We start from the raw sequence: 21,856 nt of genomic DNA on the forward strand, positions 1-21,856 counted from the left end.
TGATGCAAGACAGGTTAGTTACGTCGGAGCCGACAACTAGGGGTTTGGGCAGCACAGGTAACACAGCGGCCCTCAACTCTATTTGTTCACTGCCAACTTAATGTTGAAATCTTTAGTGGGATATCTCTTCACATCCCCATGCACACACCTGATAGGAATGTCCGCATTGGCCTCACAAGTGTCACCTCCCAGATCTGTGGTGATGGCCGTCTGCAGACCTCACAAGTCTATCATGGCTCGGGCGGCCACCAGAGTCTTTTCGCAGGCTTCTTCCTTTTTACTTCTTCCTCCCGGCTCCAGTGGGAGCGCTCTCTCCCCAACTGCAGTGGAACAGTGATTCCCACAGAGGCTGCAACGTTATAATGTGGGACCCTCAATGCGGGCCAACAACTTTCTGCTTTACCACTCCCTGGGTGGCTCGATTTCTTCACTCGTCACCGCGGGGGCACTCTCCTTCTCCTAATACGCCCACAAACTGCAGTCCTTCTTTCGGCTCCTGCATTCAAAAAAAGGACAGGTTAGTTCTGCCTTCTTCGATCACGCCCCGTAGCCCCCATGAATCACTCCCCTCTCCTTTCACGTTGTGCTCCCTTCACCCTGTCTCGACCCTGTCGACTCCCTCACAATGGTCCGGATTTCTCCACTGTTCCCTCGGTCCTGAATTTTCCTTTCTGGTTGACTGTGGACCGTCCCCAGTTCCTCACAGGGTTACAATTATCTCCCAACTGCTATCCCTTGTTCGAAGAGTTGCACCCAGTACGTCTTGGTATCACTCATCTGTAGCTTTGGCAATACAGTTACAATTGGCTCCTAATTGGTATCCCTTATTAGGAGAGTTGCACCCAGTTTGCCTTGGTATCACTTTTCTGTGGCTTTGGCAATGCAAGTTACAATTATCCCCCAAATGGTATCCCTTGTTAGAAGAGTTGCGCCCAGTTTGCCTTGCTCGGTATTCAAAATCATCAAATTCACCTAGAGGTCTTTTTTGGAGCGCCCGTGGTCAAATGCTTCAGACAAACTCACTGGTATGCCTTGGATTCTCCTTCTGACTCGTGGGTGCTGTTGCAGAGCTCTTCAGGTGCCGCTACGCTTCTGCCAGCACTGGTCTGACTGCCGAAATCCATAATGTTTTGTTCTCTTTATGATTAGTTAACTTAGAGTTGTCAAGTTTAGGGGAGGTTATTAAAAGAGTTGGTCGTTTACCAATGAGTTTTGGAACTCTAGATTAGGCAGAATCATAACAATTTGAAGTTGTGATATTAACTTTCTGAACTCCCAATGTACCACTTTCATGCTGGTTAACAGAGTTTTCATATTCTGTGCTTTGGGAATTTCTAAGAGAGAGAAACGCACATTGACAGCATGCCATTAGATATTTAGGTATTAGGGGAAGCTCATCCTCAGAAGAGGAAGACTACTGCGTCCATCCTAGCGGAGTCACGACTTCCCTTTGACAGCTGTCTCCTCCCATGTGATCCTCTCTTATGTTACCACCCCCAGGGTTAGGATGAGGTAGTGGCTGCCTTCCCCATGCCACATGGGAGGAGACTTTAGGCTGGGGATTAGTGATGACTCTGCAGGATTCATCACATAGATCTCAATTTTGAATCAGAGTGACAGTCGTCCTTGTGACCTCTCTCAATGCAAACAACCCAACTCTATAGCAAGCTTCTCAATGGTCAGATGCTTTAAGATGTCTAACCTTTCCACATCTACCACTGTCTTAACAATGGATGAATTGTGTACATTCCAAATTCCCCATCTCTACCACTCTCTCCTCCAATGGTAAAGTGGTTAAAATGCTGAATCTTTCCACCTCTACTGCTCTACCTTTAATACTCATTTGTGATTCAATGCCAAACTTCCTCACCCTTGTCACTCTCTCCTTAATGGTTGAAGGTGTTAAAGTGTCAAACCGCTCCATCTATATCACAATCTCCTTAATGGTCGAAGCTTTTAACTTTCTCACCCAACCTATGTCTACGAAATGTCTGTCAAAGGAATAAGGCATTGAACATTATCTTCTCTATTGCTGCCACTTTCTCCTCAGTAGACAAAGATGTTGTGTTATCGATACTCTGTAGCTCAATCAATCTGTTCTTCCTGGTAAAAGGTACAAGCATGTGCAATCTTGCTTACCTGAATGTACAAAGATTTAACATATACAAACTTTTTGTCTTTACCCCAGTCTTCTGAATGGATGAACGAGTTATTATGGCAAACGTGTTTAACTCTACAATTCTCTCCTTATTGGTCAAAGGTATTAATATGACCAGCCTCTCCAACTCCTTCACTCCTGTACTCTCACCCAAAAGGCGTGACCCTGTGAGGGTAACCACACTCTTCCTGTCCTGTTTGATAGAGTACACAGAAGCTTTGGGTTCTTAAAGCATACCTGGCAGTCCCCTCCAAACGTGCCTTTATTCCTGGCACACAGGTCTTGCCCAGTTACATCAGGCCAATGATGAAGGCATTCTGATGGCTCGACCAACTGCACCTTGATTCTGTGGGCATGCCCACTCCAGTGGTTAGAGACTGGAGAAAAGAAAGGGAGACGGTTTCAGGGGACATTACTCAACCACACATACAAAGCTAAAGCTGAAGAGCTCCAGCAGTCATGATTTATATGCATATGCTATTATCGAACATTTAATAACTAATGTGCATGCTGTTCTGGAACATTCAATAACCTATTTTCACACAATGATTTCAACAACAAAAATGCCATGTGCTGTCACATGTTTACCTTATTGGACGGAGTAGAGTCAATAAGATGGCTAATTGTTGTTGATTAAACAGTAGAAAAGGTGGCCCCTCCTGAATAAAAAAAACACCATAAATTGATGGTCTAGGCTGTAGTGCTGTCAAGGATACAATACTGTATGTCAGTCTATCTGAGCATTTGTACAAAATAAAAAAGAAGCTCTAACTAAAGTGGGTAGTTCAAAACCACGCTATTTAAAATATTCCTTGTTGAGAAAGTGAGCATGCCTCAAAAGTCAGACCCTTTGACCTGGATTACAGTTCAAGACAAAATCCATCTGCATGGTCTTAAACGGGTTTGGAAAATGATCCATGATCCTTCTAACTATCAAATCTGGTAAAGCAGAATGTCCCAGTATGTACCATTTGGTCCAGCTTGGCTTCTAAATTGTGAGAGCATAGGTATGGTGCAAGCATGGTTCATGGGGGTTAGTCTTTGGAATGGAGTCCTACGCAAGAACAGATTCATTTCAGCCTTACCACTTGTTGGGTAGGACCTAGCGCCTTCCTGCACCCCCCAAGCGCTTTACAACTAGGCAAGACTTCTGTTGACTGTTTCTAAGCACTTTAGCACTGAGAAAGTCTTTTCCATGCAAATATAATCACACACAGACATGCATGGCCACTAAATGAAGGTAGTTAGTATTTCAATATAAGGTGTAAATAACTATTAGCTGAATACATTTGTAAAATTGTATTTAGTTTTTCTCAAAGCGCGATAAAGAGCAGCAGGCTCTGTGCCACAAGGAATGCAGCCTCTGCTAAAAATAGACTCCAGGCATTGCTGTGGTGTTCGCCAAGACTTGTAGAGAGCATAAGGTAACTCAGCAGCTGTTGGCTGTCTATGAAAAGCCCATGCAGGCTAAGACTCCATGCACGACATACAGAATTATGAAACCAGGTTTAAAAGATTGTAAGACCAGATAAAAGTATGAATATAATGAGTGAAGTATGGAGAATATGAAGGGAAAATGTGTTTTCATAATGTATATATGTCATAATGTAGCAAAATGATGATAAACAGGAGATGCAATGTATTCTTGCATAGGCTAGCAGTATGCTAAGTAGTATGCCCTAAACGGAAACCCAGCCACGCAGGAAGGAAGACTGCAGCATCCCTTCTATGGGAAGATGGACAGTTTTGGATGAGCATGCCAGTATCCAGTGACCAAGTTAACAGTATATAAGGCTCCTGCTTGGCACAAGCCTGCAGGAGCTGGGAACGGTTAGGGACAGAATACACCGTTCAAGGAGCAGAGTTCTTTGCCCCATCCTCATTTCTGTACAGATTAAACTTGTTATCCTTGCAAGATACTCTTGGCCTTAATCCCATAGAGGGGTGAACTTTAATTTGGTGTGAGCGTGATTAGGGGTACCCGTATAATTAAAGGGCTACCCCTGTAAGTTGGGCTGCCTTTCACACTTTTTAATGTCAGGCTAAAACATTTGTTCGGTAAAGAGTAAAGTGATAGGGTCTTGTGAATCTTGGAAAAAAAAGGGTTTACACGATTTATGTACTGTATGTTTTTAATTGCTTTATGTAGAGCCTTGGTTGAAGCTAATTTAGTTGTCCATTGATGCACTTCATATTTGTACTACTACTCCTAGATAAATATTATGAATGCTTGTGCAAACATTTCAATGAGAGCACCCCAAGGTCATGGTGGGTCAGGGGCTTTGGAAAACCTCAGAAGGACAGCCATTCCCCCATGCATCCAGGGTCGTAAATACCACTGATGTAAATAATGCATCTGCATTGGGGCTTAGTCCCAGTCACCCAGCAAATGATCCGTAGACTGCTCACTAAGCAAATGCTCATGGCACTGCAAGGTTATTTTGTCAAAATTCCTCTACCCGATCCTGTGCTTGCAGCAGGACATACAGCCCAAAGTAAATTGGAGATCCATCCTGCCAGATGCTTCCAACCGTGGAACTTTACGTCTTCGCAACTGAGAAAAATGCTTAATTTGTGGGGGTGTTTGCCGGGGCTCAGCCCGGGCACTTATTTCTGAGCCCCAGCACTTATTTTGTCATACTCTGATTATGATGAGGTTTTTCAGAAACTTTATTATTTTAACTCTCATTCAGTAGTTGTCACACAACAAGAAACAACAATGTGCGCTGGGCGCAGTCTCTTCATTCTGGGACGGTTCATTGCTATTCCTGAACCTAATGACCCGGATGGCCAGGACAGTGCTAGTTTTCATGGATAACAATGAGTTGGAAGGTGACCATTCTGGGTGCTCCGGTCATCTTGTATGACAATGGTCCAACTCTACTACTGCAGTGTGGGTTGACAATAGGAGGACAGTCACCAAGCAGTAGTACCAACACAAGGGCAAAGACATGAAAAAGGCCACTGCCTAAGAGGAGTATCTGTCATCCGCGCCAAACTATACACAGCGATTTTGCTGCCGTGTTTGATAGGCAAGTTCATCAGATCAGGAATGATTTTTCCAGCATTTGCCAATTAATTTACTATAGGAGAAAGCATGTTTACTTTGTTTTCTGTAGATAGACATTCAACATGTTCCACTTGCCGCCTATTGAATCTGAGTAAGATGTTAACAATGATGATGTGTTTAAAGAATCACTCAAACATTTTCCATGAACTAGTATGTTATGTTATTTTATTTTGAGTGGCATCTAGAAATTACACATCTGTCATGGGTACTGCATCCATCACCTGCAATAACCTGCTGTTATAGCTTAAATATGCTCACACTTAGGGGCAATGCCTTGGATAGTGGCACTAGTGGGCGGAGAGTTACCCACCCAACGTGTCCCAGATGTGCTAAAATATATTTGGGACATGGCACATATTTTCTTTTACAGATTAAGCATTGGCAATGCTCACATTTATTTATTTATTGTGCGAAATAGTACATTAAATTGGACTTTTTACACAGTTCACACATTTAAAAACAATTATAAAAATAATTTTAAAAACATCTTTAAACCACAATTTCCACTTGATACATTTTACACAGTACAAAGTGCAAATTACAAATGCAAGTATAAAGTACGAAATTCCAAATAACAAGTACTAAAATCACTATAAGACCATACATTTAGTCCCATTAAGAATTTAAATCGACCTCCACAAATTGCAAGAATCTTAATAATAAAGAAATGTCATTGGCATTTAAAATTTTGATCCATAGCTTCTCCTCCGGCACACAGACAAACAACTCAGTTTTCTCCCTCCACAGGGGCCATAAAATAGGACAATTAATGCAAAGGTGCTTGAGGGTCTCATTCTCTTTTCCACAATAACGACAGTCTCATTCCCCTCAGCAACTTTCTCCTTACCCCCAATACCACTGTAGTTGGGAACAAATTGAGCTTCAGTCGCAACATTTTAAACCTGAAGTCTCTCAATGGGTGCTTTTTCATTAAAGGGGCCAAAACATTGAAATCTTTAATTGACCAAGTAAAAAGGTAATCAAAACATCGGCATTTCAGCAGGTCCACCCTCAGCTGGATCCAAGCATGTCTATACAACTTTAATTTCACTTTGTTTGGATTTTCTGTCAACTCCTGTTTTGAGGATTAAATTTGCAAAAGAGCCTAAGTACAACATACTACCTAATTATCCAGTTCTCTGCAATTTCCCTTTGCCACCATCAAACTTAGATACACGAAAAGAGAAGCCTTAGGGGGTGTAATGATCCGAGTATATAATTGTAATCTACCCCACTTGATTAAGGTCTGGATTGGCAGTTGCCCAAGCTCATATAAAATCCCTGCCAGAGTAAATGAGGGAGGAGGCATAGCACTTTCCTCCAAAGCTTTCCCTCCATCTTAGACCAAGGCGCACCGCACCATCTTCCATAGTCTGAGCCCCAAAAATCAGCTTTGGCACGATTTTTTGGCTGAATAACCTAATCAAAGGCATCACAGAAAATCTATCGAATCTAAAATCAAATTGGATTGACTGCCTTGCTGCCAGCAATGTAGTGTTTAAGTCACCATCCGGACCATTTCTGCCATTCCCGTCGTAAACAAAAGAACCCAGATATTTGTTTCCAACCTTCCATAGCAACACCATTGATCGACCGCCCACATTCTTTCCATTTCGGCCTCTATCTATTTAGCACCAAGATTTTTGATTTAGTGCCATTAATTGAGAGGTCCAAAATTAGCAGAAGTTTGTTAACTGCGCGAAAAGCTCTCTGCAGGCGAATAGGAGCTGAAAATATCATCGGCATACTTCAAATGCCGCGATTTTTGTCTTCGCCGAGTTCCAGCATTTTACCATATTTTTGATGTAAAAACGGAACAGAAACAGAGTGAGGACGCATCCCAGACGCAGCCCCTGATTCATTTCTATCCAGTCCGTAAAAGACCCATATGTGTCCAATCTAACTTTGATACTGGTCCTCAAATGCATAGCCTCCAGAATGCTAATTAAGGGAAGCGGGCAACCATTATCATGTAAGCTCTTCCAGAGAACAGCCCTATTCATGTGATCAAAGGCTTTACTTACATTGAGGAAAGCCAGGAAGACAGGTCTCCCTTGAGCTATTGACTGCCATGATAGCAGAGACAATACAAAGTTGCTTAAAGATGTGCCCACTCCTTTCTTAAAACCTGCCTGCCATTGATCCAAACAGTTAGACCCCAACACCCAAATCTGCAGCTCTTTTAAAATAATCTTTGCAAAAATAAATCAAACGTCCAATAAAGATATTTATTGGTACTGTAGCAGGGACAATCTGTCCCCTCCCTTGAAAATCAAAACAACCAATGCTGTTCTCCAGGACCCAGGGATCTCATGTATTTGCAAAATGTTCCCAAACAAATGAGACACTAGTTGAGACCATAACAAAATGTTTGATTTTAGAGTTATGTTAGAAAGCCAGTCAGAGCCCGCAGCATTTGACTTTTTGCTTAACTTCATTTCCAAGGCAATGTCATCAAGATCCCAAGATAGTGCCCCCTGCCACCTACCTTGCGAGAACAAACCAATACCCACTATCCCAACACCCACGCATTCACCCAAACTTCCTCAGGTATTGCCTTTATCTGCAAGAACTGGTCCATGCCACTCGGTTTAATTAGCTGCCAAAACCCATATGGATTATTACCCAACATACAACACCACATTTTCTCATCATCATTTATCCCCATGATAAATCTGTGTCCCTTCATCCAATTTCTATAGTTCTGTCTCAATATGCGGACTTCAGCAATTCCACCATGCTGCAAACCCCTCTGCAGTGCTTTGATATCCAAATGCATCTGCCTTTTCCATACCTGAATCAGGGCATCAAAACTATGCGTGTGCCCAACCTTCCTTAACCTTTTATCCAGATATTTTGCTGGTAGTAGACCCAACCTTTCCCCAACACCGATAGCACACAAGGGGCAAAGCCATACAGGGAGCATAGTTCTCTCTTATCAACGTTAAAAATCCTTACCATCTGCTCTTCGAAAGCAGAGGCTATCCTCTTGGACCATTTGACCACAGAATTTCTAGGGTTAACCTCAACATCCAAAATCCTGTCCTTAGCAGGTTTCGCCCGTGAGGGACAGGGGGGAACACACAGTGAACCATTGAGTGATCGCTCAACTCAGTACTCTTAATTGTCAAATTTCCTCCCATCTGAAAAATATCAGCCGAGACAAAAACGTAATCTAAAGTAGAGTACCAGGGACCGCTATGCCAAGTACAACAGGGAGGCACATCATCAGCACAATTCCCATTCAGTAGCAATAAATCCCACGCCTCAAGCTCCTGTTTCACCATTTGATCCCTTTCACAAGCCACCCTTGACGTTTTCCTCCTGATAGGTTGTTAATACCAGGAGCCCTTCATACATTCAGCATTAAATTGCCCCAACACAATCACTGAAGCACCTTCCTCTGGTATTTCCCCCAACAGCAGGTAGGAGATTGCAGCCAGGGCTTCCTTCAATTTGGAAATCTCTGAATTAAGATAAACATTTATTAGAAAACACTTGCTGCGGGTCGTGGTATCATAGGAAACAATGGGAGGTGGTCTTTCGAGTAATCCATTTTTTACATACTGTTAGTCCATTATATATTGAGTTAAATAAAACATGGCTAAAATGAATTAGTCTCCTAACAAACCCTTAGAAAGTCCTGGATAAACCAGGTCAACGTACAGGGAATCCAAAGATATTGGTTTTCCCTCCAAAATGTCGGACATATACTGCATTCTACATGCGTTTTTTCTTTGCGGTTCAATCTGTTTCCACTATTTTTTTTTTTTCAAATATATTTTTATTGGTAAATTTGCATTGTGACAATATACTCAATACTCCAAACATACATTCACCATATAGGTTTTCCGATTTCTCCCTCCCCCCCCAACAAGAAACAAAAACACCCCTCCCCATCTGCCCCCCTCCCTCCTTCCTTCCCCTAACCCTTTGAACAAATGTATTTGTTGTGATCATCAAATACAACAACCTTGAACATTATAGCATCAGCCTAACAAACATTAAGATCACAAGTGCGAAATTCGATGAAGAAAGGACAGAAATTGAAAGAAAGGACAGAAATTAAAAGAAAGAAGAAAAGTGACAGTGAAGATGCAACAAGAGTATCTCAACAAAGCCCCCCTCAACTCCCCCCTCACCTCACTCCCTTTCCCTGGGGTTCCAATTTCTACAGAGACACTAGCATTGTAGAAGGTCTGAATCCAATGCTCTTTACCTCTGGCAGCCGAGAACCTAAAGTCCAGCAGAGGAGACCCTTTACAGTCCAGGTAGAGGCAAACTGAGCAGGGCGAGGTTAGAGATGAACTACCTCCCTGGGGTCCTCAAGTTTGGAGGATACTTGTCGATTGTGGGAGTGGGTGTGTGCCCAGTTGTTGCTTGTGAATCCAGGTCACATTTGCCTTCCGAGCATGTCTGTTTCTCTCTATAATATTGCAAGAAGGGGAGCCACTGCTGATCGATATGCATGTGTGTTTCCATCAGCTGGGGCGTTAAAACTTTCCATATCATATATTTCCTTAGCTTTGTGTAACCATGCCGATTGTGACGGAGGAGCTGGGGATTTCCATTCTATCGTGATGCAGACCCGGGCAGCCAGCAGCAGATTTCTGGGAAAATGCGGGAGAAGGGTATATTCTTCCCCTGTTGTTTCCACCCCAAAGAGGACCAGTAACGGATGTAAAACTTTATTGATACCGTCTCCCTGATGTATCCACCCCAAAATCTCTTTCCAAAATATGCATACGGGGGCACCCCCACCACTGATGCCAATATGACCCCACTTGTTGACACCCTTTCCAGCATCGGGGAGAAAGACCTTTATACATTTTGGAGAGGCGATGGGGATTTAGGTGCCATTGCATCAGGATCCTGCAGTTGTGCATTTTATATTGCACCGCAATGGTGGATTTCCTTATTTAATGTTTAAAACATTTTTTTATATAGAATGAATCTTTTTCATATATTACAAACATGAATTAGACAGGTGGACATACAAGAAATCACAGACACATGTATTAGTGAATTCAATGTGATACAAACATACAAATATAAAATCCTGCTACACATAGGTGTTAATTGAATACTTCAATGCAGTCAAAACATAACATAAAAGTAAACTGTAGTATTAGCAACTCCTGAAGCATGTGTGTATAATTAACGCAATTAGAGCAGAATTCCAGTGTGTCTAACTTTCATTGTATGTTCCCGGTATTATGGCACACCCATTCATGGCTCAGAGTGAAGAGATCATCGTGCCAGCATAGCAGCAGCTACTGGTTGCTCAGCTGCTGATGTGAGCTTCATAACCACCTAGCCAGGCCTTAGCAGTCTATGGGCCTCATTACGACCCGGCGCTAAGTACCGGTCATTACCGGCATGGCGCAATTACCGTGTCCGTGCTGGCAATAGACCGCTAAAAGCAGCCCATTACGAGTTTGCGGGCACAAGCTTTGCGCCTTGCCGGTAATGACCTCACCGCCATGGCGCTAAAGTCCGAAAAAGCCCCCTTTGCGCCACCGTCTGTAGTGGAAATAGCACCTCCGGCATCCAAGGCATTAGCGGTCACCGCTATTAGCGGTGACCGTAAATACGCGAAACCGTAAGTTCGGTCATCGCACAGGAACGGGAAAGAGCACGGCGACCATCTTTAAAAACACAATCCATTGCCATCCACCACAACCAGGAGCCATCTGACCCCCAGAACTCCAACACACCTCCATCACTACCTGTTGCAATTTAAAATGCCAAAAGCAGTGAAATAAACGGGAGATCGCCTGCGCAAGGAGCGCTTCTCCAGAGAGGAGCTCACCATGTTAGCTGAGACAGAGTGGTGTTCTCAAATGACATGTCCCGTCCAGCACTGCAGCGCAAAAAGCAGATTTGGGTAGAGGTCGCCCAGAGAGTCAGTGCTGTTGGCACCACACCCTGCACACCCAAACAATGCGGTAAGCGCTGGGATGACCTACATCTACGTGTGCAGAGTATACTGTCCGCCAACCGCAACCTTGGGATGGCGACAGGCGGACGGGAGGAGTCCCCAATAAAACTGCAACCTTGGGAGGAGATATGCGCCTCCACCATAGGCACCGAGGCAATAGAGGGAGTCGGGGATATGGAGCAAGGAGCCCCGTCATCAGCCGATGCAGGTAGGTGTCTCAAATGAAACAATGCTAATACCACAATGATGTCCACCTGAACTGACAGTGCAATGATGTAGAGCAGGGTCCACCAGACACATAAGTACAAGACTGCCTACAGGCAGTGCAGAGCATCACCTTGTCCCCATGCATATTGCACCCCATATGTGTTGCAACCCAGATGCCTCCATGCATCACCCAGCCAAGAGTGAGGCAGCCCATATGTCACTACCCCCAATGTAAATCATCTACCATTCCATATCAATGCAGCCACCCCAATGCATGCCCGATGCCCGTAGACCCATCACTAACCCTCTCCCTCCTTTGGTCCCCCACAGGCACACATTCTGACAGCGGTGATGAGGACACCATTGCCACACCACAGAAGAAGGCCAGGGCCGAGGAGGGTGAACACCGCCCCTCAACAACAAGGGGCAGAGGCCAATATGCTCCACCCTGGAAGGCCTTGAAAACCACAGAGGCCACAGCACCAATGTGCACCACGGCCCTCACAACAACACCCACACCAGCCACCATCACCCAGGAGGCATTGGCAGAGGGCACACCATCGGCTGGCAGCAGCACAGTCGGTGAGACAGCTGCCACAGCAGCCATATCGGACGACGAGGGCGAGGTACAGCTACATGGCGCAACACCCGCCACAGGCCCCCTCCACTCTCCACACCTATCCCCATGCAGCGTGGTGGACGGCTGCATGCACGGGCTGTCACCTGGAGATTCATGGCCGGCAAGTTTCAGCCCCACGCCAACTGTCCCTGATGACCAAATTATGGCGGAAACGCCTCACACTTCCACCCCAGTGACAGCCACCCAAGAGGGGAACATGGCCATACAGAGGCGCCAGGAGGAACTCACAGGGCTGTTGACGCAGCATATTACCGAATGCACCTGTGCAAGGGATGACATCAGGGATTGCGCTGCATCCCTAAAAACAGCCATCGAATCCACCTCAAAGGACATTTGTGCGGAACTTGCAGCAGTGCGCCAGGTCCTCTCGGAAATGGTGGCAGCAATGCGGGACATGCATCCACCACACTTCCCAGGACGATCTGGACCATCATCAAATGCCAGCTCTACTAGGACCAGCCCTGTGCGTCGGTCTAGCAGGAACCTTGCTCAGATTGGACAAGGGGGCACCTGGTGCTGGAGGAGGGGGAGGGCAGTAGGCACAGCCATGCATACTGGTGCCATGTGGACTACTGGTGTGCGCTACTGCACACCATGTGTTGGGAAGTCAAGGGAGGAGGGGGGAGAGGGTGTGTGGGGGAGTTGAGGGGGGAGAGGGTGTGTGGGGGAGTTGAAGGGGGACGGTCTATGGGGCAGTTGAGGGGTTAAGGGGGAGAGGGTGTGTGGAATGGCAGGCTTGTTCACTTTGTTATGGTTGTTTAATATACATTTTGGTGACTCATGATTCACATGTGTGGACATTGCTTATTGCGTATGTGTGCTTTATTGGTGAACAGTCTACAGTGTCCATGTCCCCGACACACCCAGTGCCCCGAGTGCCACATCCATGTCACACTCCACGTCCGTGTGTGCTAGAAACATTGGTTGATCAGTGTCTGACGCATGTCACGTCCCTCCTGTGCATCGCTGCCTCCCTGAGGTGCTGCCCCATCCCCACCCTCCTCATCCTCATCGTCAGGAGGTTGCAGTTCTGCATCAGGGAGCAGGGGCACATTCCGTCTGATGCACATTTGTGTAGCATGACACATGCCATGACTATCTTGGCCACCTTCTCATGGCGATACATGAGTGCCCCACCAGACCTGCTGAGGCAGCGAAACCATGCCATCAAGAGGCCAAATGTCTGCTCAATCACCACACGGGTACGTGTATGTGCACAATTGTAGTCCTCCTCGTGCCTGTTCTGTGGGTTCCGGACTGGGGTAAGGAGCCACCTCCTCAAGGGATAGCCTGCATCACCTGCATGTGGGACACAATGCATAAGTGTAAGTCATCACATCATATGTGACCTTGATCAATGACACCATAGCATGCATTGATTTCCTCATTGCAACCACATTCCCATGCATGAATGGAGACACACGATGTGACTGCTATGTGTGTATTCCTCTTATGGACTGGTGTGCGTGCCATTGACTAGTGGGCGCTGGAGGGTTGTCAGGTTTTCACATTTTGTACCTCACATTGGCAAGGGTTCTATGAGAATTGGTTGTTTCAAATATTTTTCCAGGAAAGCTAGAAAGGGAGGTTTGGTAAAATATTAAATAAAACCTGGTTAGAGAGTAGAAAATTTCACTTGTATGTTTGATCTATTTCCCTTAACTAACTTTCATTTAGAAAGGTGAAATGCTCCCAAGCCAAGATGGTGGAACACTTTCCCAGCAGTGATTGGTTTAGTTTACTGCAGACAGCATTGTGTTGTCATTTGGAATGTTCTTAACAGTTCTAAACTGCCTTTCATTAAAGTATTTATCAGAGTAGGTCATATATTTTTTAGTTCTAGTTAAAATAGTGATAGTTACAATTTCATAAGGTGTAGAATTTTGTTTTAGTTTTTATTTCAAATATTAGAAATCTAAGCCAAGAAAGAAGGTGACGGAATCTGCTGTAAATACCAGTTTGCTGAGCAGTTGAATTCTACGGAAGAACAAAGACAAAGCTAAGTGTTTTTCTGTTTATATGAAGAAATTAAAGACTTGATCGGCAGATATTTGTAAAGACTTGAAAGAGTTATTTTGGGCATTTAAGGAAGAAAAATCATAATGCTTTATATGACAAAGAACATAACTTGGAAATGCAAGGAAAGGAATTGCACTTCAAAATGCATGTAAATAATGTTTTTGGTACTAACTAGGCATGCGGATCATTTTCGCCAAGTTGCTAACCTTTACTAACTTGAATTAACCTTTTTTCCCAAACGTTTTAGTTTTCATATATCTTCAGAGCATACGCCGCATATTGTTGTTATTCAAGGAGCGCGATTTAGAAAAAAGGACCTTACGACGTCGCGCGTGCGTCGCGGCCATTTTAGATGTTATTTTCTTCTGCGTAGCGTATCGTTTCGGTCTTCATAGAATAAAAGACATTTGATTGAAGATACGCTTCCGATTTTCAAAGCGAGTCAGTTTCTTTTTTCGAGCGAGTGCTTACTGACTTAATCCATTTAAAGAGACATTTTTTGAGGAAGTAACAAGCAGTGAATTTCAGAACTTGAAGTTGTCAGCTGAATTACTAATGAGGCAGCAGAATCTATAGAAGGTATTTACACATGATATATATATATATATATATATATATATAACACAAGAAATTACACACAAGCAACATCACCCAATGCTATAGTAACAACTACAATTTTTGGGTATCGTTATTTTAAGAGAACAGTTAGCTGTAAAAGAATATAGAAAGAGAAGAAAAGTCTAACACGAAGAAAAGTCTAACACAGCACCTCAGCAGCAGCAATATTCTTTCAGAAGCAGCCTAAGGGCAAATCACGCTTAGGCAACATTTAATAGAGACTTATTACAGTAAGAGAGTGAATTAGAAAGTAAAATAATATATTATTATTTAAGACTGTATTTTCTTTTTAGGAACTCAACTGATCCAAAAGACTTTCCAGTGAAGATAGTCTGAAGTACCTGCAGTGGAAGTTCTTGTCTTAGTTGTTTTCTCCATTCCCCTTTCCCCTTGGGTTTGCCTGGCCAATAGTTTTATAGTATCAGGATTGTTGGGCTGGCAGGCTTAGGGGGCTGGGTGGGCCAGCTTCACTCCTGCAGGATCCTACTACTTCAGTACTTGACAGGGGTCCAGTTCATTGTAAGTGCTCATGCACTGTGTTAGTCCACGCCGGTTGTTTCCATGATCTGGCTGATGTGCAGTAATTTGTATGCTTTCATCCTGGCACCGTTGATGTCAGCCTCATAATGATGTCACTATGCAAAACAAATGGTGTAATGCACTTTTGTTGGACCTCTGTGTCAGTGTAGTGGTGCATTAATGTATTTGGGCCTCATTTGACTCCTATGTACGCAGCAATGGGGGACTGTCCTTTCAGTTGATGGTATTTGGTGCTGTGTATTGGCCACAGTAGTTGCTTGTAGCTGCATTGTGTTGAGGGGGTTACCGTCTGATTAGGTACAGTGCACATGTAGAGGGCTATGGAATGGTTGTGACACTGCATCATTTACATGTTAGGGCAGCTTTCATCTTTCATTATGTGGTCAGGTGTCAGGTCCAGTCTGGCCTGCTTTGGGGTATGAGCATGATCCATCCTCTCAGGCACTCGCAGCCAGGTGAAGTATGCATCTCTACCCCCCCCCATCTCAGCCAGGTGAAGTACCATCTCTACCCCCCATCTCAGCCAGGTGAAGTATGCATCTCGGCCCTGCATGTTGCTCCATGTAGCGTGGTATCGTGGAGTTCTGCAGGACCATTCATTCATGTGTTGATCCGGGGTATCGGGCACAGCAATGTGTCATGATCTTGTTTGAGTCACATACCATTTGCACGTTGATTGAGTGGTATAGCTTACGGTTGCGGTACGCTACCTCCATGGCATGTGGGACCACCAATTCCACATGGGTGTAGACGATGGCGCCAATGCAACCAGGGATGCCGGCCAGTGAATGGACACCAACTTTTCTGTTTGAGATCTCCTGGGAAGACCGTGGTAAGTAAATGTGGTCGCGTGTGTGCTTCAGGAGGGCATCAAGCACTTGGTTCAGCGTACGTGAGAATAATGGTTGTGATATGCCATGCATGTGCCCCATTGTGTGCTGGTAGGTGCCTGTGGCCAAGAAGTAGAGCACAGACACTACCTTCACTAGGGGTGGGATGGCGGTGCGTGATTCAGTCAGGCTGACAATGTCGTCATGCATCATATCCACAATGGTGGTGATGGTGTCCCGGTCCAGGGTGTGGATCTACTCAGGGGTTAGGTTGAATGGACTGGCTTGGATGCGAGGGATTGGGGGCTGCCTGTGTCATGGCACTGGATGCACTGGTGGGGCATACTGGCCCTGCCTCGGCCTCCTTCTCCTCCTGCGTCTCCTCTGTGCTGCCAGTAGTTGTTGTTGTTGTTGTTGTTGCAGCAGTTCCACAGCAATCATATAATCCAGCCCCAGCATTGCTAGTAGTATTGGAATCATTGTGGAGTGTGACTGGGTGTGGGAAGGGGTGGGGTGTGCTCCTTTTGTGCTGGCCCAGTCTGTATTGCCTCCACCTCTGCTGATTTTATGCAACTGTGGCAGTTGGGAACAATGCACATGGCCGTTTACGGTTGGTCCGCGATGCCGGAATTAGCTCCATGCCGGTAAGGTACTTTTCGGGCTTCAGTAGGGCGTTGTTTGCATGTCCGCCAGACTTGTGATGTTCCCCTGTTTGCGCCATGCCGGAATTTGCGGCAAGAATGGTCGCGTGCCCGTGCTTTGGGCGCTATTTATGACACCGTTAATTACGGTGCCGCTAATAGCAGATACTCGTGTCATGATCGGCCGGAGCGGTAAGCGATGTCGGTAATCCTTTACCGGCATCGTTGTTCACTTACCGCTGGGTCGTAATGAGGCCATATGTCTGATTTGATGGGCTTACAACTGGAATAATACCTTGCAACTAATATTATATTTAACAATTTGACCAAAAATGTTTTGTTGTGTAACTTATTGTTTACTCTTTGCTGCTGCTCCTTGTAAGCAGGCATACATTGCAAGTGCACTTAATAAATACATTCTGCCAATTCTCAGCTGGTCCTTTACAGTGCACTTTTTCAGTAATATGTTTCTTTCTATTTTTAAAAGAAATCTGCTCTTCTGTAACGCTCACCTGATTCCCGCAGAGGCGCCGGTCTTGACTGGGTGAATGCCGTATCTTCAAAGGTGATGTGTAACACACGGTTGGCTCTTTGGGCTGGACCTCTGTGCACTGTATGTCTGACTCAAAGAGTAAGATGTCTGCAGATAGAAAATATGGGATTAATGAACTGGGGTTATTGGGTGCCTCTTTCCTCTTCCCTTTCTCTTCTCCTGTAGAACCCCAAAGGTTAACGCCCTCACCTTAGGTAAGTGAACGCCGAGCTCTCCATCTGCCTCGGGGCAGGGTGCCGTAACCAGTTTCTTCACTGGATAAGGGTGCAGGCCTCTTGACCTCAGAGGACTGCTGTCCATCGTTAACTGCACGAACGGTAAGTTCTGGGCACTTCAAATGGCTTTTGTAATGATATCTCTTGTTTTGCAGGGTTCCGGCGATGGAGGGCTGATGAGAGTTGAGGATCGAACCCGCGTGAGGAATAGAAGCGCCTGGAAGCACGCAAGTAAGCGCTTGTAGCCTGCTTCACGATGCGCACTAACTGTCCCTTTTATCTTGCAGGTACAAGTTCGGAGCTTTAGAGAAGCTGAAGGGTGCTGGAATACCCACTGGATTCGGCGTGGGAAGGAGTAATAGCACGCGAGTAATAAAGTTGCCCAATGTCTTTAAACGCACCATCTTTTGTCTTTCAGATGCGGGATGCAGCGCCGAAGGCCTCCGGAGCATGCGAAGAGTAGGTAAGCCTTTGTCTTTCAGATGCCGGAATGCAGCGCGAGGCGTTGGTGACAGCCGATGGACCAGGTAAGAGATGCGCTGCCACTGAAGACCGTAGTGCTAACCTTTTCTTTCTTTGTCTTTACAGGTGCTGCTGAAGACTGGATTCCAGGATGGTAAGCCTTTTGTTCCCTTAGGCCCAGGATCAGAAGCAGAAGACACGATGAGCGTTCTGCTGCAGAGAATGCAGAATAACACAAAGCAAGATTCATCCATCGGGTGTGGTTTAAATAGCCTCCTGTAGTGCTTAGGTGTCTCCTTCCACAGCCACGCCTAGGTAAGAAAAGAGTTCCTGCTTTCCAGAAGAGTTCCAGTGTTCTGAACCTAGGGAGTGGCTTCTGCCCCACCCAACAGGAAAAGTAGTCCCAAACAGAAGAGGATCAGGGGTTCAACTGGCAGGTAAGTAAGCAGCATGGTCTGCTGCAGGTAAGTCCACCCAAGCATTATGAGCCCGGCGCTTCCAGCACTGGGACTGGGCATCTTTATGAGCCTGGTGCCACTGGTGCCAGGACAGGGTCCAAAAGGTCCCAATTGGGACTGGCTGGCACTCGGAACCGGGGCTATGGGGCTGCTTCCAAGGGAGTCGGGCAAGTCCTGATCTTTTGGAAGCAGAGATCATGACATCTTCACAGTAATGCAAACGTTTCAGCGTTTTCTAACTACATCTCCCACTGGGGAATGTATTGTTACAGGTCTACTTCATTTCTTTATAATTGAAGTCTCAAAAAATATCTATCAACCTCCCCCCGCCCCTTATAAGAAGTGGACTTTTAACCCTGATGTTGTAGGATTTACATGGCTAATAATGACCGCCAGCCTGAGCCTAAGCAGCACAGAGCGAAGCGAGGGCTGTGGGCCGTTACCGGCCATGTACGTCCCCCCATTCTGCAAAAAGAGGGTGATTGCTATTCACAACTCTGAGGCGCAAATAGTTTTCTTTTCATGGGAGAACCAGACTCTGCGCAAGCCCAATCTCCCATGAACACAAAAAAAACAGCATGGCCCCACCACTGTTAATAGAAAAGGGACAAACAGCCTCATCACGAGTCTGGCAGTATGCCAGCAGTAATACCAGCGAGATACTGCCAGTGCAAATAGCGTTATCGCTACTCGGTCTGGCACTATTAGCGCCGTATCACAAGTAGCGGTTATTGCTCATTCCCCATTGGGTCCTATGGACCCAATGGAGTTTGGGGCGCTATTACCTCCGGCTGTAATTAAGCCAGATTCAATAGCACTAAAAACGTCTGAAAGCGGGCGATAAGTGGACATTTAAAACTCCAATTTATTTATTTATTGTTTGCTTGTTAGGCGCTTATACAGGAAATACATTCTGTTTCAAAGCGCCCACAGAGCAGCAGGGAGGGGGCACAGAATAGCAGTACAATTAAATACAAAAAATACAGAGGGGAAGGGACAGCAGAACCTACTATGCAATGTGAGTATTAAGAATGTGCAAGTCCAGGAAAGAAGAGGGAAGTGAAGTAGGTGCTGTGATTTCCGTGCTCGAGGGTGAGCCGCATATGAAGTGCAAGGTATGGTAAGTGCTATGCGGCCAGGCGCTGCGTTGGGTGGAAAGTGTGAATCTACAGTGCAGAGGGTGTGCTGAGGCAAGTGCTGAAGGAGGGCAGATGCTGGGGAGATTGGGTGTGAATGGTCAGAGGCCCAGGGGATAGATAAGAGCCCAAGACACCAATCACTGCAACTGTGGTATTAGCAGAGGGAGGAAGAAGGGAAGGAGGAGAAAAAGAGGAGAGTCTTGAGGTGTTTTCGGAACTTCAAAAGGTCCTGCTCAATCCGCAGTGGGAGGGGGAGGCTGTTCCAGAGGAGGGATCTAGCTGAGTAAAGCAAGCAGCCTCCTGCTCTCTATATAGCAAAATGCTTTACGCACAGAGAGTTGGTGCCAGAGGAGTGTAGAGGTCTAGAAGGAGAATATTTGGTAAGAGAGCTCAAGATAGTGTGGTCCCCAGCCGCAGACAGCCTTGTGGATGATGCAGAGGGATTTGAATTTGATCCGTGAAGCAACCGGGAGCCAGTGGAGGCTTTTGAGGGCAGGAGAGATGTGATCCCGGGCTTAAAGCCAAGGATAAATCTTGCTGCTCTATTCTGGATTAGCTGAAGAGGTCGCAGAGTGGAAGAAGATAGATTGAGGAGGAGGCTGTTGCAATAGTCAAGCATAGAGAGAACCAGGGCTCGGGAAACATTGAGCTTCTGGCGGAAGGTGAGAAATGGGAGAATTCCTTTGAGAAGGAAGAGTTGAAAGTGTGACTTCTTGGCAATGTCCTGAGTGTGAGGGAAGAAGGATTAAGAGGAGTCAAAGATGACTCCAAGGTTTCTGGCTTCAGAAGAAGGAGCAGGGGGAGAGCACAAGGTGGGAGTCCAGAGCGAAGCGAAGAGGGAGCCAAGGTCCCAATAGGAAGGATCTCAGTTTTGCTGGCATTGAGGCAGAGATCATTGGAAGAGCCCCAACCCTGGATGGCAGACAGGCAGTCAGGGATGAAGAAAGGTGCGAGTGAGTCAGTAGGAAGTCTGAAAAAGAGTTGAGTGTCAACTACATAAGACTGGAAGTTGGGGGAGGAGAAGATGAGCAAGGTGGATGTTAAAGAGTCAGTGGGAGAGGATAGATCCCTGGGGGGCACCACAGGTGGAGAAGAAAGTATCAGAGGAGAAGGTGCCCAGGATGACATGGGAAGAGCGGTCAGTTAGGAAAGAGGTCAGCCATTCCAGTGCCTGTTCCGAGATACCAAGGGTATCGTGGAGCCTTTGTATGAGGATGGAATGGTTGACAGTGTCAAAGGCATAGGAGGGATCAAGTAGAATGAGGACAGCAGGGGAGTTGTAGTCCAGGGATGCAAGCAGTTCTTCACGAGTGTTCAGAAGAGCAGTTTCCGTGTCTCTGGAGGCTCGCATTCCAGATTGATGATCATGGAGACCACCGACAAGTTCAGTGTTCAAGTTGAGTTGGGGCAAGGCCAGCTTCTTCAACGGTTTCCCCAGGAAGGGGTTGATAGAAATACGGCAGTAGTTGGATGGACAGGTCGGGTCTGCTGAAGCCTTTTTCAATAGTGGGCACAGAATGGAATGCTTGAGGGTGGAGGGGAAAGTGTCAGTGGTGAAAGAGTGGTTGCAGAAATCAGCCAGTGCAGCGGCAAGAGAGCCAATGTTGTCCTTGAATGTTCTGGACGAGCAGGGGGACCTTTTTTGAAAGAAGCCTTCACAGAGCAGATAACTCTGGTAACTTCTTCAGGTGTGACAGGCGTACAGGAGGAGAAGGTGGAAGGAGGAGGAGGAGTGGCCAAGGGAGGCAAAGGGTTGTGAGATGAGTTAGGTTGGTGAGTAACAAGGGTGTTCAGGGTGTCCTGAGTTTTGGTGGCAAAGTGTGTGGCCAATGCATTGCAGAGGGTCTGGGAAGGAAGAGGGGAGGAGGAGATTGAGGAAGGGTTGGCTAGCTCCCTGCAGATTTTGCAAAGTTCAGCCGTGTTATTGGATGTACCTGATACCCGTGCCTGAATGTGGGCCCTTTTCTTGGCACGGATGGCGAGTCTGCATTGCCTTTGGAGCAGGGGGCAGGCCAGTTTGTCAGAGGGTGAACCTGATGTTTGCCACTTCCATTCCGTAGCTCTGTACTTTCGTTTCAGGGCTGCAAGTTCGGAGTCATACCAGATGTTACGCTTCGAAGCAGGTTTCAGGTGGATCCTCATGACTGGGGCAAGGATGTCAAGGGTATTGGTGATTGCGGAGTAAGGATCGCCGAGAGCAGAGTCTGAGGTAAGGGGACAAGGGGAGGTGAAGGTAGAGGCAAAGGCAGCGGCTGACACTCGTTTCATCAGGCAAATGTTCGAGAACGAGGTTGGCAAAGCTTTTGTGGGTGCAGTAGGAGGGCCGAAGGGACCCAGGTGGGAGGAGCAGAAATCCGCCCATTCA

General features: G+C 46.0%; 1 protein-coding gene across 1 annotated transcript in view; it reads right to left on the reverse strand.

The window, feature by feature from the left end:
* LOC138567268 (uncharacterized) overlaps positions 1-21,856 on the reverse strand; it is a 1,463,541-nt gene that overhangs the window by 820,287 nt on the left and 621,398 nt on the right. Inside the window, exon 4 of the mRNA XM_069645299.1 lies at positions 2,396-2,535. Coding sequence (XP_069501400.1) covers positions 2,396-2,535 — 140 coding nt within the window. The remainder of the gene's footprint in view (positions 1-2,395; positions 2,536-21,856) is intronic.

The sequence above is a fragment of the Ambystoma mexicanum genome, chromosome 2p (genome assembly GCF_040938575.1).
Source record: "Ambystoma mexicanum isolate Mex_15411 chromosome 2p, UKY_AmexF1_1, whole genome shotgun sequence".
Taxonomy (NCBI): Eukaryota; Metazoa; Chordata; class Amphibia; order Caudata; family Ambystomatidae; genus Ambystoma; species Ambystoma mexicanum.